General features: G+C 43.3%; 1 protein-coding gene across 1 annotated transcript in view; it reads left to right on the top strand.

Annotated features, from left to right (window-relative positions):
• Window positions 1–17,824, top strand: part of THEMIS (thymocyte selection associated) — a 73,716-nt gene that overhangs the window by 37,817 nt on the left and 18,075 nt on the right. The window contains exons 2-4 of the mRNA XM_056566519.1: window positions 2,596–2,742; window positions 7,289–7,744; window positions 8,796–9,808. Of these exons, the coding sequence (XP_056422494.1) occupies window positions 2,596–2,742; window positions 7,289–7,744; window positions 8,796–9,808 (1,616 nt within the window). The remainder of the gene's footprint in view (window positions 1–2,595; window positions 2,743–7,288; window positions 7,745–8,795; window positions 9,809–17,824) is intronic.

Here is a 17,824-nt window from a genome sequence, read left to right as displayed (position 1 = left end):
ATATCCATTACAATTTGGATACTTGTCTTTTTATTGAATTAAACCCAATCCTAAGGCGCCGCAAGGAGACATCCTTTTTTCCCTGGTAACCGCAGGAGCTGCTTGTTACAGGACCCTCTCTTCCATTGCAAAGACCGACATTGCTGATGATCAGGTGTGGATGCTGGGCTGCCAGAGGATCACTTAAGAGTGGAATTACACTCCACATATTCACTTAACAGTGTTGTGCCTGCAGCACTGCACCAATAGGTGAGTGAGATACCATTCCCCACCTATAGATGACATCTGTCACCTTCCACTGTGCTAACAGCGGTACACTGATGCATCGATCCACTGCAGAAGTCTATGCACCACATATAGACATATATATAAGTACCTTCGCCATCTATATGTCTATATATCAACAATCATTTTTTATTTTTATCATCAAATTGTAACGCCTGAGCTCCGGCCGAACACGCCGCCCGTGAGCGCTCTTTGCTCATGTCCCTGCTGCTGGCGGGGCTGTGATTTGTATCGTGGGATGCACCCGCATGCGAATCCCAGCCCGTCACTCACCTTCCGTCTCTCCGTGTCCTCGCAGTCCCAGTGCACGTGCCTCCGCCTCCTAGGGCGCACGCGTGCCAGAGCTCTCATTAAGTGTCTACACCTGCACCCTGGTCCTTAAATATCAGCTCCTCCCTTGGTTCCCTGCCTGATCTTTGGTTGTCTATTGCCATTGTGAAAGTTCTGTGTCTCTATTACTGTGTACCTGTTCCTTACTACCTGCCCTGACCCTGCACCTGTGCCACCTGCCCTGACCTACTGCCATCTTGCCACATCCTGCGAGTCTCCTTCTGTGCCACACCACCTCCCAGCTACCTATGTGGACGAGTCGTGCCAGGGGTAGCGACCTGGGTGCCGGCTGCCGCAGCAAGACAATCCCGCTTTGTGGCGGGGTTTGGTGAAAACCAGCGGCACCTTAGACTCCGCTTCCTGGCACGGCTAACGTCATCATCCATACAGGCCCAGAGGATCCACCACCTGCCGTGACCATAAGACATATTGATATACACAATTGTTTTATTATCTAATCTGTACGGCACTTGGCGCATTTTTCTGTTCCTGCTTTTTTCTATATACCTCGATCCATAATGCCTACCAGCACATATATTTGCTTTGAATGAAATATGGACATTGTACTTCAATATTGCTAGTTGTCACTTGGTTCCTTGACAACAGATATGTTACAATTCTCTTTGTCAGATCTGTTATATAGATGACACATACTGCTAATTGTATTTCACATAATATGACTCATGTGCGCACCTGTCATTGTGTGAAACAATTTTCTGTGGCTCTCAAATCTTGGCAAATAAATGCTCACAGCCTTTTAAACTCATTGTGCAGAGGAGATAATGATAAAACACTCTTTGTGATTGATTTTGTCAAAGTGCAAAAAGATCAAAATCTAACTTCAACTTGTAAATTCTACCACTTCTACTCTTTCTAATATATTTAATTCTCATGCAAAGCATGGTATTATGGGTCAATTCACATTTTACTGGGAAAATGAGTATGCCTAAAATTGTCATGACCCCTATAACACCGTTATTTTTCTGTATACAGGGATGTTTGAGGGCTCATTTTTTGCGCAGTGATCTTTAGTTTTCATTGGTATCATATTGGTTTTGATTGGACTTTTTTTAAATAACTTTTTATTAAAAATTTTTATGGTATTTGAAGTGACCAATATCAGTAATTCTGGACTTTAATATTTTTTTCTGTTTATGCCATTCACCATGTGGTTTCATTAACAAATTTTAATAGTTTGAGCATATCCGCACGCAATGATATCAGACAACACAGAGGCAGGTAGGGACCCTCTGGCCCTCTTGCAGGCTGATCTGATTGCTGCCATTACCCTGCAGAGGTCCAGATATGCCACCCCCCTCCTCAAAGGACGACAACACATTTTTACCCATTTCTGGTGTTGCAAAGGGTTAATGTCGATAATCGGTGAATTCAACGATGACTGGCATAAGTAGAATGCCAGGCTGTTGATAGCTTCATACACTGTGACCAAAGTGTTCATTTCCATCCTGTATTTAAATCCTGTGTTTTAGTAAATACTTACAGTATTTCCCATAGGATAACAATTACAGTGTATCTTATAGCTCTGTTCCTTATAGCTCTTTTTAGCATATCTTGGTAAATACTGGAAACATTTTTTATGACATATAGATACCAACACAGTCAATACTTATGGACAATGTCAGACTGTGTACTGACACACTCCCTTGCCAAGTGGAATAGTAATTCCAATTTTTCAAAGGGGTAACTAGTTTTGCTTCACAGATGACCCTTCTTTTGGCCAAGTATACCTACTTGTTGTTGCCAGGTCAATTCTGTTGCCCATAGAGTTTTATAATGTTTATGTTAAATATAGCTTTTGTGTAAATTCTAAGCTTAACATGAAACTTAGTCATGCTCACGTCAAACAACAGGTTATGCCCGGGCTTGTAAGTTGTCTAAAGTAGTATAATAGAGAGAATGACTAGAAATGATTTAATGCCATTTTTAACATTTAATTTGACTCTGTTCCACTTTATTTAGGTTCCCATTATGAGCTCTCTGGAAATGAATGTTCCCTTTCAACAGGAGACATTATCAAAATCACAGAGCTAAAAGTCAAGAAAGTCATAGCAACTTACAATGAACACAACAAGTTGCCTGCCGCAGAGTTTCCACCTGACTTTCCAGGTATCATAAAATAGTTGTCTTGTAATACAGTATCATTTCAGCCTAATGGAGGAGATTTATCAAAACCTGTGCACAGGAAGAATGGTGCAGTTGCCCATAGCAACCAATCAGCTCGCTTCTTTCATTTTTAAAGAGGCCTGTGAAAAATGAAAGAAGAGATCTGATTGGTTGCTATGGGCAACTAGAGAACTTTTCCTCTGAACAGGTTTTGATAAATCTTCCCCATTAATGTCCTTATAATATAATGGGTTGTTTTCAGTTCTTTTGTCTGCACTAGTAACATGATAAACTATCATTAAGAACACAAAGAATGGGCATATTAATTTCATATTGTTACGCCTAGCGCTCCGGGTCCCCGCTCCTCCCCGGAGCGCTTACGGCGTCTCTCTCTCCACAGCGCCCCGGTCGGTCCCGCTGACCGGGAGCGCTGCACTGTCATGGCCCTCGGGGATGCGATTCGCACAGCGGGACGCGCCCGCTCGCGAATCGCATCCCAGGTCACTTACCCGTTCCCGTCCCCTGCTGTCATGTGCTGGCGCGCGCGGCTCCGCTCTCTAGGGCGCGCGCGCGCCAGCTCCCTGTGACTTAAAGGGCCAGTGCACCAATGATTGGTGCCTGGCCCAATTAGCTTAATTGGCTTCCACCTGCTCCCTGACTATATCTGTTCTTTGTCCCTGCACTTCCCTGCCGGATCTTGTTGCCTTAGAGCCTAGTGAAAGCGTTACTGTGTTTGTCCATACTGTGTATTTGACCTCCTGCTTTTCCTTATTGACTACAATTCTTGCTGCCTGCCCCGACCTTCTGCTACGTCCGACCTTGCTTTGTCTACTCCCTTGTACCGCGCCTATCTTCAGCAGTCAGAGAGGTTGAGCCGTTGCTAGTGGATACGACCTGGTCACTACCGCCGCAGCAAGACCATCCCGCTTTGCGGCGGGCTCTGGTGAACACCAGTAGTGACTTAGAACCGGTCCACTAGCACGGTCCACGCCAATCCCTCTCTGGCACAGAGGATCCACCTCCTGCCAGCCGGCATCGTGACAGTAGATCCGGCCATGGATCCCGCTGAAGTTCCTCTGCCAGTTGTCGCCGACCTCACTACACTGGTCGCCCAGCAAGCCCGACAGATCGCCCAACAAGATCACCAGCTGTCGTACTTGACCACCATGACACAGCAACTCCAGTCGCAGCTACAGCAGCTTCAGTCACAGCTACAGCAATTTCAGTCTCAGCTACAGCAGCAACAACCATCTCCTCCGCCAGCTCCTGCACCTCTTGTTTCAAGGACTGCCTTAAACCGGTTCCCAGTACTCCCTGCCGTGACCCTGTGGTTCCCCCTGTATCCGGTCTTCCTAAGGTCTTTATGGACTCTGCCTGCCATAAGAAGTGCCTCTCCCTCCCTCCCAGTCCAGTCAGGCAAGCCTCGGTACCTCCTCATGGCCCCCGTCCTGGTGTCACACTGCCCCGTGCCAGGCCTCGCCCTCTGCCCTCCCTCCCCATTCCCACTCCTGCTGTACTGCCTGCCGTTGAGGAATCCCTCCATTCTTTCCCGGTGTCCTCATCCCAGGGGAGGCAGTTACCGGACAAAGAGAAGGGGAGACCTAAGGGGGGGGGGTACTGTTGCGCCTAGCGCTCCGGGTCCCCGCTCCTCCCCGGAGCGCTTACGGCGTCTCTCTCTCCGTAGCGCCCCGGTCGGTCCCGCTGACCGGGAGCGCTGCACTGTCATGGCCGTCGGGGATGCGATTCGCACAGCGGGACGCGCCCGCTCGCGAATCGCATCCCAGGTCACTTACCCGTTCCCGTCCCCTGCTGTCATGTGCTGGCGCGCGCGGCTCCGCTCTCTAGGGCGCGCGCACGCCAGCTCCCTGTGACTTAAAGGGCCAGTGCACCAATGATTGGTGCCTGGCCCAATTAGCTTATTGGCTTCCACCGTCTCCCAGACTATATCTGTTCTTTGTCCCTGCACTTCCCTGCCGGATCTTGTTGCCTTAGAGCCTAGTGAAAGCGTTACTGTGTTTGTCCATACTGTGTATTTGACCTCCTGCTTTTCCTTATTGACTACGATTCTTGCTGCCTGCCCCGACCTTCTGCTACGTCCGACCTTGCTTTGTCTACTCCCTTGTACCGCGCCTATCTTCAGCAGTCAGAGAGGTTGAGCCGTTGCTAGTGGATACGACCTGGTCACTACCGCCGCAGCAAGACCATCCCGCTTTGCGGCGGGCTCTGGTGAACACCAGTAGTGACTTAGAACCGGTCCACTAGCACGGTCCACGCCAATCCCTCTCTGGCACAGAGGATCCACCTCCTGCCAGCCGGCATCGTGACACATATTAACCCTTTAAGGACCGGGCTGATTTTAGTTTTTACACTTCCTTCAAGGACCGGGCTGATTTTAGTTTTTACACTTCCTTCAAGGACCGGGCTGATTTTAGTTTTTACACTTCCTTCAAGGACCGGGCTGATTTTAGTTTTTACACTTCCTTCAAGGACCGGGCTGATTTTAGTTTTTACACTTTCCTTTTTTCCTCCTTGACGTTTAACTCTTTTTTTTTTTTCTCTTTTTGTTACGTTGTTTATCATACATTCAAACTGACTTATTATTTTGGCATTTTTTTAATGTTTACGCTTCACTATGTAGGATAAATAGTGTTATATTTTAATAGTTCAGACAATTGTACGTTCCAGCCAAATTAAAGATGTTATGTAAAATGGGAAAAGGGGGATGGCCTTAAAGGGGAACTCCGATGGGAACTTACTTGGAAATTACTTCTATTAAAAAATCTTAACCCTTCCAGTACTTATCAGCTGCTGTATACTACAGATATACTACAGAGAAATTTGTGAAGTTCTTTCCTGTCTGGCCACAGTGCTCTCTGCTGACATCTCTGTCCGTGTCAGGAACTGTCCAGAGCAGGAGATGTTTTCTATGCGGAAATGCTTCTAATCTGGACAGTTCCTGACACGGACAAAGGTGTCAGCAAAGAGCACTGTTGTCAGGCTGGAAAGAACTGCACAATTTTCTCTGTAGTATACAGCAGCTGATAAGTACTGTAAGGATAAAGTTTTTAAATAGAAGTTATTTACAAATTTGTATAACTTTCGGGCCCCAGTTGATTTGAAAACATTTGTTTTCCACTTGTTTCCACTGGAGTTTCCCTGTAACTTTTAGTATTGAAGGGGTTAATGTACATGTGTAAAACCTTTAATAGGGACCGGCGTTTCGTGATGTCATGGCTCCGCCCCTCATGACATCCCGCCCCACCCCTTAGTGCAAGTCTATGGAGTGGGGCGTGACATCACGAGGGGCAGGCCATGATGTCACCAACCTCCGGCCCCTGTCATCAGCCATGGAACAAACTTAGCTCCGGAGAGCTGATGACTTGGGGGGCTGCATGAGAGATCACAGGGGTTCCCAGCAGCAGGACCCCTGCGATCAGATGTCTAGGGGCGGAGTACCCCTTTAATGGCCCTATCATGTTATGGGTCATTAAGGTATCTTACTCAAGCAGGGAGCAACTAATAAAGCCCTAAAGGGGTACTCCAACATAATGTAAAAAAAAATAATAATGATGTAAAAGAAGTATATAGCGTTCCTTAGCTGTCGGCCCCAGTTTTCAAACCACCAAAAATCCATTTGTTTTGGGCATCTGTAGTCCTCCCCCTATTATGTCAGAAACAATACTTTCTGGTTAATTAGTTTCTCACTTCTACAATTCCCAGAATGCATTGCTTTCTTTCAGTTCTTCACAGCCTCTCCACCCTGATTATTCTCTTCCCACCACACTCCTACCAGTTTCTCACCCAGTGCTGCTGCAGAAGATTGCTCTACAGAGAACAAACTGCAAGACTTACTGTATGTATTTCCTGTCTGCTTCTCTGCCTACAGCATTGCTCAGCACAATGCAGCATGGTATATACACACCTCATTATTCCCTAAATAAGATATATATATATATATATATATATATATATATATGTGTGTGTGTGTATATGACATGAATTTTGTGGTATATGCACTGTCCTAATGACTGCAATGCAATTGTGGAATGAACTTGTTCATTCTTTCAGAAAAATCTGGTTCCACCTTGGAAGGTTCCGGCACAGAATTCCATACTGTGTGCAGATCAGATGAGATTCTGCCGCATGCGGAATTCCGCTTGGGGCAATTCCAAGCACAACTTCCCCAGTGTTCATGGGCTCTTAAAAGGGGTACTCCACTGCCTCAGCGTTTGGAACATTTTGTGTGCGGGCGCCAGGGCTCGTGACATCACGGCCATGCCCCTCGTGACATCATGCCACACCCCCTCAATGCAAGCCTATGGGAGGGGGTGTGGCGGCCGTCACGCCCCCTCCCATAGACTTGCATTGTGGGGATGTGATGTCACGAGGGGTGTGGCCATGACGTTACAAGCCCCTGCGCCCGCACCCAGTGTTTGAAACAAAATGTTCCGAACGCTGACGCAGTGGAGTACCCCTTTAATAATAAAAGTTTATTGACTGCTACACTCGGCATGCATAATTGTTTATTAAATATTTTTGTTCCATGTAGGTTTGTTTACAATTGTTCCTGATAAGAAACCATATCACTCAATTGAGGAAATCGTACAGACACTACATATTGGATCCTTACAGTTTGGCAAGCCAACTCTTTATAGCCACTCAGAGCTTCTTGTTGGAGATATAACTATCGATAAAGGCAAAAATATCATATTCAACTCTGTAGAAGAAATAAATGGAGTAAAGTCAGCATTATGTAAAGTGACAATTGAGGGAACAAATCATGTATTTATGTTACCTCTTTCCCACACTGGAGTGTTTTATGAAAGCCAGGATGAAAGAACGTATACACTCAAAGAGATTGTGGACTGGAAAATTCCAACGAACAGGTCTAGAACTGTAATACTAAAAGATATTATGGGCAATTGTCAAAAACATTTCTATAACGCTTTTATTAAAGGAATTATGGTTCTAAAGCCAGTCTATGAAGTGAAGGCACTTACACAATGTAAGTATAATGATCTTGGAATACTAATAGATTACATAAAATTCATATATTGCATAATGGGGAATCTGCTTTTTAATCTATTGAACACTTTTTTTTTTTTGTTTAAAGGGGTACTCCAGTGGAAATTATTTTTTTTAATCAACTGTTACCAGAAAGTTAAACAGATTTGTACATTACTTCTATTTAAAAATATTAATCCTTCCAGTACTTATCAGCTGCTGTATGCTACAGAGTAAGTTGTATAGTTATTTTTTGTCTGACCACAGCGCTCTCTGCTGACACCTCTATCCATGCCAGGAACTGTCCAGAGCAGGAGAGGTTTGCTATTGGAATTTGCTTGTACTCGGAACAGTTCCTGACACAGCACTGTGGTAAGAAAGAAAAGAAATTTAAAAAGAGAAGAACTTCCTCTGGAGCATACAGCAGTGGATACATACTAGAAGGATTAAGATTTTTTTATAGAAGTTACAAATCTGTTTAACTTTCTGGAACCAATTGATGTACCCCTTTAAATTCTTAATACTCAAGAATACTGTAGCTTTGGCTTGGAGAGGATTCAGATGGCAAAAAACACTGTAAAAAACAATATGCAAATCTAAAGAGAGCAATAATCTCTCATATGGCAATCAACTAGCTATCATGAACCATAGGAATCACTGGCACATGCAGTCAATCAAATAGACAGTAGAAAGTGTTGCTATGTTAAGGTTGTAACAGTCCCCTTTTTTCAGCATTCCTTGGCAGCTGCAAAGGTTGCATATATGGTATAATGGTATATATTATGTAACACTGTATCATAAATACATTAAACATGTTAAACACTAATATGTGGCTGCGGGATTCACACAAGTATCAGGACTTCTATTGTTGTTCCTGCATGCATACAAGATTTAACCTAGGACTCAGATTGGTGTTACCGGTATTATGTTCCTTCCCTTTTATGCACCATTTACATGTTAACTGCTCTATTGTTGGAGAATAAAAAATGCTCTAATGAAGAATGTTGAATATTTTGGAAGATAAACAATAACATGGAACTTTGCCGTTTCAGATGGAGGTTTATTTAATCTGTCATCAGATCTGGATGTAGAAGTTCTGGATATCACCCAACACTGTGATTTGAAACTCTTCACCCAACTGTTAAACATTCAGGATATCTTTGAAAAGACCACTAATGAATTTCCATTAGTCGCTGAAATTCTAGAAGGACCATCGAAACGTTGCAAGGCATTAAAAGGATTAAGGTGTGGCAAAAGAATCATTGTTCACAAAAAGTATCAAGCTGAAAGAATTATTGCCTCAGAATCAAGTAGTGATATTACAAAGAGACATTTCCTTATTCCTCCCAGCTACAAGGGAAAATGTAAAAGGCGACCCCGCTTCTTCCCAACTGTCTATGACTTAAATATCGCCATGAGAGAAAATGTTGACTTGCATGTGGTGGCAACAAAATCATTTCATTCAGGACTGAAAGAATTTTCCTCACTAAATATTGGAGACATTTTACAGGTGAAGAAGTTTAATTCCTGTGAAGTCCTGTGTGAAGGAACAAAAACTGTTGTAGATACCCTGGAATGTAAACAGACAAAAGATGGGGACTCTGTAAAAGTAATTCTTCCACTCTATGTAGATGGCGGTTTTAGGGAGATTGTGCATGATAGCAAACAGTACTCCCTATCAGAGCTTTGCAAGAATTATCAGCTACCTTTGAATGTAAAGGTCTCCGTAAGGGACCTGTTTACAGTGGGAGAGGACATTTTAGCCAACACATCAGTATTAAAACTGGAAGAACAGATTACAGACTCATACTTGCTTATTAGTTTATATGACAAACCAGAAGATGTTTGGGAACTTCCAGTATTCAGACTAAGCATTTCTTTTCAGGTCATTGGTCATTTTAATGGAAAAGTATTTTCTCTACCAACAAAAACAAACATTGAAGAAATTAATGAAGAGGAGTATTACATGGTAAGAAGATATGAAAACCATGTTCAGCTCCCACCACCACGACCTCCTAAGACTCCATTGTATGTGAATAAATCAAGGCCAATAATTGTGCAAGAGGTACTTTTTTATTTGATTTATTGTATAATTGTTATCATAGTTGTGCTGTGGTCATCTTTTTCAGCATCTGTCTATCTACCTTTCTATCCATCATGTATCTGTGTATGGGTCCACTGCAAAAAGCCACTGTTATAGAACTGGTTCCGATTTAATATTTTTTTATTATATTACTTTTTATTTAAAGGGGTACTCCGGTGGAAATTTTTTTTTTAAATCAACTGGTGCCAGAAAGTTAAACAGATTTGTAAATTACTTCTACTAAAATATCTTTATCCTTCCAGTACTTTTTAGGAAATTATTTGCTTTTTGAATTTCTTTTTTGTCTTGTCCACAGTGCTCTGTACTGACACCTGATGTCCGTATCAGGAACTGTCCAGAGCAGGAGAAAATCCTCATAGCAAACCTATGCTACTCTGGACAGTTCCTGACATAGACAGAGGTGTCAGCAGAGAGCACTGTGGACAAGACAAAAAAGAAATGAAAGAAAGCAAAGGATTTCCTCTGTAGCATACAACTGCTAATAACTACAGGAAGGATGAAGATTTTTTAATAGAAGTAAATTTACAAATTTACTGTTTAACTTTCTGGCACCAGTTTATAAAAAAAAAAAAAGTTTTCCTCCGGAGAACCCCTTTAAGTTTAACAGGTGAGAAAACAATAGGAGACAGACTACTGTGTCTGTAGGCTTCAAAAGAGCAGAATAAACAGTGACAATGACACTACAATGGTCAAAATATTGATATAGGCAAGTAAGTCAACATGAGAATATACTTTAAAAGCAGGAAACTCCAAGGGCTTAGAAATTGCAGTACTAAACTAAAGCAGGGAGGTTTACTAACTGTAGTATTTTGGTATGCCACACAATAGTAAAGCTCTGCTAGAAGCTGGAGTATATTTCTGATTGCAAGTTGGCCTGAAAGTTGGTGTGCCGATGCTGACACACCCTCTTCATGCGAGGCTAATCCCCCTTCTAGTACCCTTTATCCTTCCTTCACGTCCCCTTGGCACGACTGGCGTACAAACTCCAAATGAGAGACATTTCAGCATATGTTAAATTTTTTTAATATGCTGTACTACCAAATTGTATAGGCTTTTTAACACTAAAGTAAAGATGCAAAAGTATTCCTGCTTGAGTTAAAATGCCCAAGAAGGTTTTGGAAGACACATTGGACGACATTTATCATAGTCTTTAGACTGTTTTTTGTGTCTAGAAAAGGCGCAAAAAAGGCACAAGCAGGGTTTATTTGTACCTTTTTTGCACGTTTGGGTTTTTGGTTTGGTGCTCCTACACGTTATCAACACACAAAAAAGGTGTAGAAAAATGCTTCACCTACAATGATAAATGCCAGCCAATGGCTTTTTCCAAGTGTTCTAAAAATACTCCCTTTTTGGGAATAGTAACAGGTTTTGAGTCTAGCAAGTGAAAATTAATTTTTCCTAGTGTCATAAAAGTTCTCCCTTTTAGTCATTTCAACAGGATTAGTGTCCCAAAATAGTGAAGAATAAAAAGCTTTGGATACAACAGGCTTTGGTGGACTGGTTTTGCAGACAACAGGCTTTGGTGCACTGGTTGAACTTGTAGTAACCAGCAGTCAGCAAACAATGATGGACTGGTGGAAGTTGTGGAAGACAGCAGGCAGTGGTGGACTGGTGGGACTTGTAGTAGCTAGCAGTGGCAGACTGATGGGAGTTGTAGTAGCTAGTGGACAGGACAGCAGTCAATGCTAGACTGGTAGGAGCTGTAGTATCTAGTGGACTGCAGAAGTTGCAGCACGGTCTAATTAATTGCATCTGGCACAGGAATTTTACATTTTTCACTGATCAATGCCTGATTCATTTTAATAATTGTGGGTTCTTCCATGTTGCTGGCAGACAATTTAGTTCACCTAGGGGGGACAATAATGCCTGCCTAACTGAGCCAATGGTCTAATCTGGCGACCCAGAAGTCCATAGTCTCTGGACTCATGGTGTCTGTCAGAGAATGGGCACAGCTTGAAAGGTATGCATCAATCTGGTTGTTCATGTGGTGGAGTTAATTCCTTAGTGACTCATGCCTTTGGTGACAATTAATGCCAGGGGAAGCGCTGGCAAAGGAAGTAGAGCACTGACGTATTGGGGCACAGAGAGTGAACCCCTGTCTGGCAAGTTTTTGTTGCTCGAAAGCTGTGGCAAGCTGGCTGCATAGCTTCTTCCTATAAAAATCCAATTTATCCTCCCCCTCGGCAGGGGAAATTTTTTTTCTCAGGTGCTTAATATACCTGTCAGTGCACAACCAAGAAAACATGCAGTTCACCATCCTTGCCAGCTTTTCAGAGGGCCGAGCTTGATCAGCCTCCATCCCATACTGCCAAAGATGGTTATCATGGCCCTCATCATCATCATGATCATCATCATCACTGTCATCTTGTGTTGGTTTCTCTTCCCCTATCCTTTCGATACATAACATCTCCAAATCCTCCTCCTCAGGTCCAAATTTCTCATGCAACTCATCCAACTCCTTGTCACTGAACAAACACAATTGGCTAACAGGCAATTGCGTAAACTGGATCCTATCATAACCTAACTACACCAAAAGAAGAAGATACCAGTATACTGATTTGGATACAAAAATAGTGGATAAACTTTATTCAAGTGCATTATAAAATCATACATAAAATACAAGGTACTATACAGATGAAAGCTACAGAAAAAGGTAGTGGTACTAAATCCACAATGGTAGACAATACAGATGGCAGGGATACAGTCCACAGATGTCAAATTGCAACATGCCCATAAGTAGTAGAAATAAATAATACAACATACATATAATGAATGTATAAAGCTGGTATATGTCCTCAAAGGGGCTATGGGTAAAGTGCAAATAACAAATTGTATGGCACCTAGCCCTATTCAGAGGTTAGTCAGCAGCATTAGATAACAACGAAGATAAGAGCATGAAAGACAGCATAAAGTAACAAATACCTGCCATACACCAAAAGGGGAGATCACTACCTGTACCCCAACGCGCGTTTCGCGTATGGGCTTCGTCAGGGGGCCCCCTGACGAAGCCCATACGCGAAACGCGCGTTGGGGTACAGGTAGTGATCTCCCCTTTTGGTGTATGGCAGGTATTTGTTACTTTATGCTGTCTTTCATGCTCTTATCTTCGTTGTTATCTAATGCTGCTGACTAACCTCTGAATAGGGCTAGGTGCCATACAATTTGTTATTTGCACTTTACCCATAGCCCCTTTGAGGACATATACCAGCTTTATACATTCATTATATGTATGTTGTATTATTTATTTCTACTACTTATGGGCATGTTGCAATTTGACATCTGTGGACTGTATCCCTGCCATCTGTATTGTCTACCATTGTGGATTTAGTACCACTACCTTTTTCTGTAGCTTTCATCTGTATAGTACCTTGTATTTTATGTATCATCCAACTCCTCCAACATCCATACTGCTGGCAGCCAGATGTAAACCTTCCTCAATCCCCCTTGCTCAATCACAGTGGGCGTTTGCTCCAGAAGGAATATCAGCGGCATAACATCACTAATTCTATCATTGTCCTTGCTGACAAATATTGTTTCCTCTTCGAAAGGCCTGAGCACCCGATAGGTGTCTCTGATCCAAAAACTCTGTGTCTGTCATTATGAAGCCTGTCACTGCTTTGCACTGCTGGTACAGGTGATCCAACATATGTAATGTTAAGTTCCACCGTGTTGGAACGTCTCAAATAAGGCAGTGTTAAGGAAGACCATTTTGGAGCTGTAGGTCAAGGAGGGCATATTTAAAAACATAAGAATAGCTAAACTGAACTGACTGCAAACTTTCCTGCACATAGCAAGCACATGACTCAGACAATTTTTCAAGAAACATTGACAACAAAATTTAGCTCATGTGCCATACAAGGAGGGTGTGTTATGCTGCCTAGACGCAAGGCAACCACAATGTGTGTGCTGTTATTTGTGACTACGTTTCCCAATCTCAGATTACAACCAGAGAGCCAATGTGCAATTTTCTGCTGCAGACTGGGCAGCAAGTCCTCCACTGTGTGGCTTTTCTTGCCTAAGCTTTGCAGATGCAATACAGCATGGCAGCACTTGACTTTGCACCAATTAAGAAGGGTAAGCTACGCTCCTCCCTGTAGCGAAATGCAAGATATCGGTGGAGGAGGAAGAAGAGGATAGGCAACAGGTGTCGGAAGCTAAACTGGATCGCTGCAACAGTGAAGGTGTCACTACTATTTCCTGGCCTCGTTGCAGTGGAGCATCATTCTGTAAGATGTTGACCCAATGTATTTACTATGGCATGCACTGTGCTGCACACTGACAACTGCATGGAGTGGCCCACTCTCTCTGTCACATGATTATGCAAAGTGGGGACTTTTTTGGGCAAAATAAAGGCAATGCTGGGCTACATCATCTCAGTGTTCCTAGTACTTCCTCATTCATTCAGGTGTCAAAATGCCATGTGTTCCTCATCCTTTCTGCTAATAATAGCTCCGTTGCCATGCTGGCACAAACCACTGAGCCTGGCAAAGTTCGAATGCTCGACGAGCCACTTTCACCCAAAAGTTACAAGCAACATCCAGGTTCGCCAGACTCAGCTCGCTCATCTCTAATCTCAGGAATGCAAATTCATTGGCTAGAAACAAAGCCATTGCAACAGTAATGACAATTGTTTACCAATCCACAAGAGATCTGTATTCCTGTTGTTTATAATCAAAATAATCTTTTTGTAGGTAGATTATAAAAGCAGGTAAGCATCAAAATTACAGAACCAAATTACCATAAAGATGCAGTTTTATTAGCTTATTTCAATTGTATTTACACCGCATCATTGTTTGCTTTTCTTTTTTATAATTTTATACTCATTTTCTCCCTGCATTTTCCTCTCAATTACTCTGCCATTAACACTGTCACTCAAAATATTAGCTATTATATGCTCCCCGCTGTAAATATAACTGCATCAACACTCAGCTCTGCAAAGCTATATTTTCATTTTATCAGCTGTCTTCCTAGGCTTCACTGGTTACAACACATATGAGAACAATATCGAGCATTACTTTATTGCTTTACAATGGCAATACATTTTTTGAGGTTTGCACATTCTCCAAATGATTTTGATTGATTGTTTTTAAAAACAAAAAAATAAATAAAACCCGACATTCAACTTACTTGAAGAAAATGAGAATTTCAACAAGCAGAAATGTAATAAAATGGAATATTGTTTCCAGACATTTTACATCATGCCATGATTAAGGACTGTTGTCCAAAACCAGTTGTTGTTTCTAAACCGTGTGAAATTGCACAATTTTTGTGGTTTTGACCCTTTTTTTTTCTTATAAAGATTGTTTATATTGTGAATTTTGCTACTGGAATGCAATATTTCCCTTATGTGGAGTTTTCTTACATATGTAAAAATAGAGGTACTCTAGTTATTTTGTTATACCCATGTACATTAGTACACTAATTGGCCAGTAGACCCACAGCAGGGGTCAAACAATGGGCCTAATGCAAAATGACCTTAAAGGGGTATTCCAGGGAAAACATTTTTTTTTATATATATCAACTGGCTCCAGAAAGTTGCAGATTGGGGAATTACTTCTATTTAACCTGTTCAGGACCCAGGGCGTAATTTTACACCCTGGCGCCCTGGAACTTAAGGACCCAGGGCATAAACTTACGCCCTGACGTTTTCCGGTCCCTGCCGCGCGCCAGGCAGAGTTCGTAAGCGTATGCTTGCTGAAATGCTTCAGCAGGCATCAAGGGCAATGCCGAGGGGGGTCATGTCTGCCCCTGCGATCTGCGGCGATACCGGGCTGATCGGGTCTCTGGGACCCAACCGCCCGGTAATTTTGCATGATCCCAGTTGTCACAGACAGCCAGGATCATGCTGGAGGCTAGGAGCGAGGTGGCAAGCCTGCCACCGCCTCCTTTCCCCTGTGATCCGTCGGTTAGCTAACCGACCAATCGCAGGGTGGGGGGCGGTTACTTCCTCCCGCCCTGCCCGGCCCCTGGAAGTCCGGAGAGAACGGGAGGAAGACCGGAGGACGCGGCGGGGGACGGGGGAGTGCTGGGGCCCGGCCCCGGTACTTACCTCGTCCCTGAAGACCCGGATCCCAGCAGCGGAGATGGCGGTGGTGGTGGCGACAGGTGAGTGGATCTTCGGCGGCGTTGAGCCATCTGGACTGCTCCATCTGGTCCCCTTACACTACAACTCCCAGCATGCCCAGACAGCCCTTGGCGTCTGGGCATGCTGGGAGTTGCAGTTTTGCAACATCTGGAGGTCCACAGTTTGGAGACCACTGTGCCCTTCCAGATGTTGCAAAACTACACATCCTCAGCATGCCCTTACTTTCTAGGCATGCTGGGAGTTGTAGTTCTGTAACATCTGGCACTTCAGATGTTGCAGAACTACAACTCCCAGCATGCCTGGACAGTTTTGGCATACTGGGAGTTGTAGTTTTGCAACATCTGGAAGGGCACATATTGAGAAACACTGTATTAGTGGTCTGCAAACTGTAGTTCTCCAGATGTTGCAAAACTAAACCTCCAAGCATGCTGGGAGTTGTAGTTCGGCAACATCTGTCTCTAAAGATGTTGCCGAACTACTACTTCCAGCATGCCGGAGAATTTTGGGAAATAGTGGTTTTGCAACAACTGGAGGCACACTGGTTGGGAAACATTGTCTGTTTCCTAACTCAGTGTTTCCCAACCCAATTTTTTTACACTAACATGCTGGTGTTGCCCTATACTTTTCATTTTGACAAGAGGTAAAAGGGGAAAAAAGCCCCCCAAAATTTGTAATGCAATTTCTCCCAACTACGGAGATACCCCATATGTGGGCGCAAAGTGCTCTGGGGGCGCACAACAATGCCCAGAAGGGAGAGTGCACCATGTACATTTGAGGTGATTTGCACAGGGGTGGCTGATTGTTACAGCGGTTTTGACAAACGCAAAAAAACAACAACACATGTGACCCCATTTCGGAAACTACACCCCTCACGGAATGTAATGAGAGGTGCAGTGAGAATTTACACCCCACTGGTGTCTGACAGATCTTTGGAACAGTGGGCTGTGCAAATTAAAAATTTTGTACAGCCCACTGTTCCAAAGATCTGACAGACACCAGTGGGGGGTAAATGCTCACTGTACCCCTTGTTACATTCCTCAAGGGGTCTAGTTTCCAAAATGGTATGCCATGTGTTTTTTTTTTTTTGCTGTTCTGGCACCATAGGGGCTTCCTAAATGCGACATGCCCCCCGAGCAAAATTTGCTCTCAAAAAGCCAAATATGACTCCTTCTCTTCTGAGCATTGTAGTTCGCCCGTAGTGCACTTCAGTTCAACTTATGGGGTACCTCCATACTCAGAAGACATGGGGTTACAAATTTTGGGGGGTATTTTCTGCTAATAACCCTTGCAAAAATGTGAAATTTGGGGGGAAACACACATTTTAGTGACATTTTTTTTTTTAACATATGCAAAAGTCGTGAAACACCTGTGGGGTATTAAGGCTCACTTAATTCCTTGTTACGTTCCTCAAGGGGTCTTGTTTCTAAAATGGTATGGCATTTATTTTTTCTTGCTGTTCTGGCACCATAGGGCTTCCTAAATGCAACATGCCCCCCAAAAACCATTTCAGAAAAACGTACTCTCAAAAATCCCCTTGTCGCTCCTTTGTTTCTGAACCCTCTACTGCACCCGGCGAACACTTTACATAGACATATGAGGTATGTGCTTACTCGAGAGAAATTGGGCTACAAACATAAGTATACATTTTCTCCTTTTACCCCTTGTAAAAATTCAAAAATTGGGTCTACAAGAACATACGAGTGTAAAAAATGAAGATTGTGAATTTTCTCCTTCACTTTGCTGTCATTCCTGTGAAACACCTAAAGGGTTAAAATGCTGACTGAAAGTCATTTAGAATACTTTGGGGGGTGCAGTTTTTATAATGGGGTCATTTGTGGGGTATTTCTAAGATGAAGACCCTTCAAATCCACTTCAAACCTGAACTGGTCCCT

The sequence above is a fragment of the Hyla sarda genome, chromosome 3 (genome assembly GCF_029499605.1).
Source record: "Hyla sarda isolate aHylSar1 chromosome 3, aHylSar1.hap1, whole genome shotgun sequence".
NCBI lineage: Eukaryota > Metazoa > Chordata > Amphibia > Anura > Hylidae > Hyla > Hyla sarda.
Note: the sequence above shows the minus strand (reverse complement) of the source record. Positions and strands in the feature narration are given on the sequence as shown.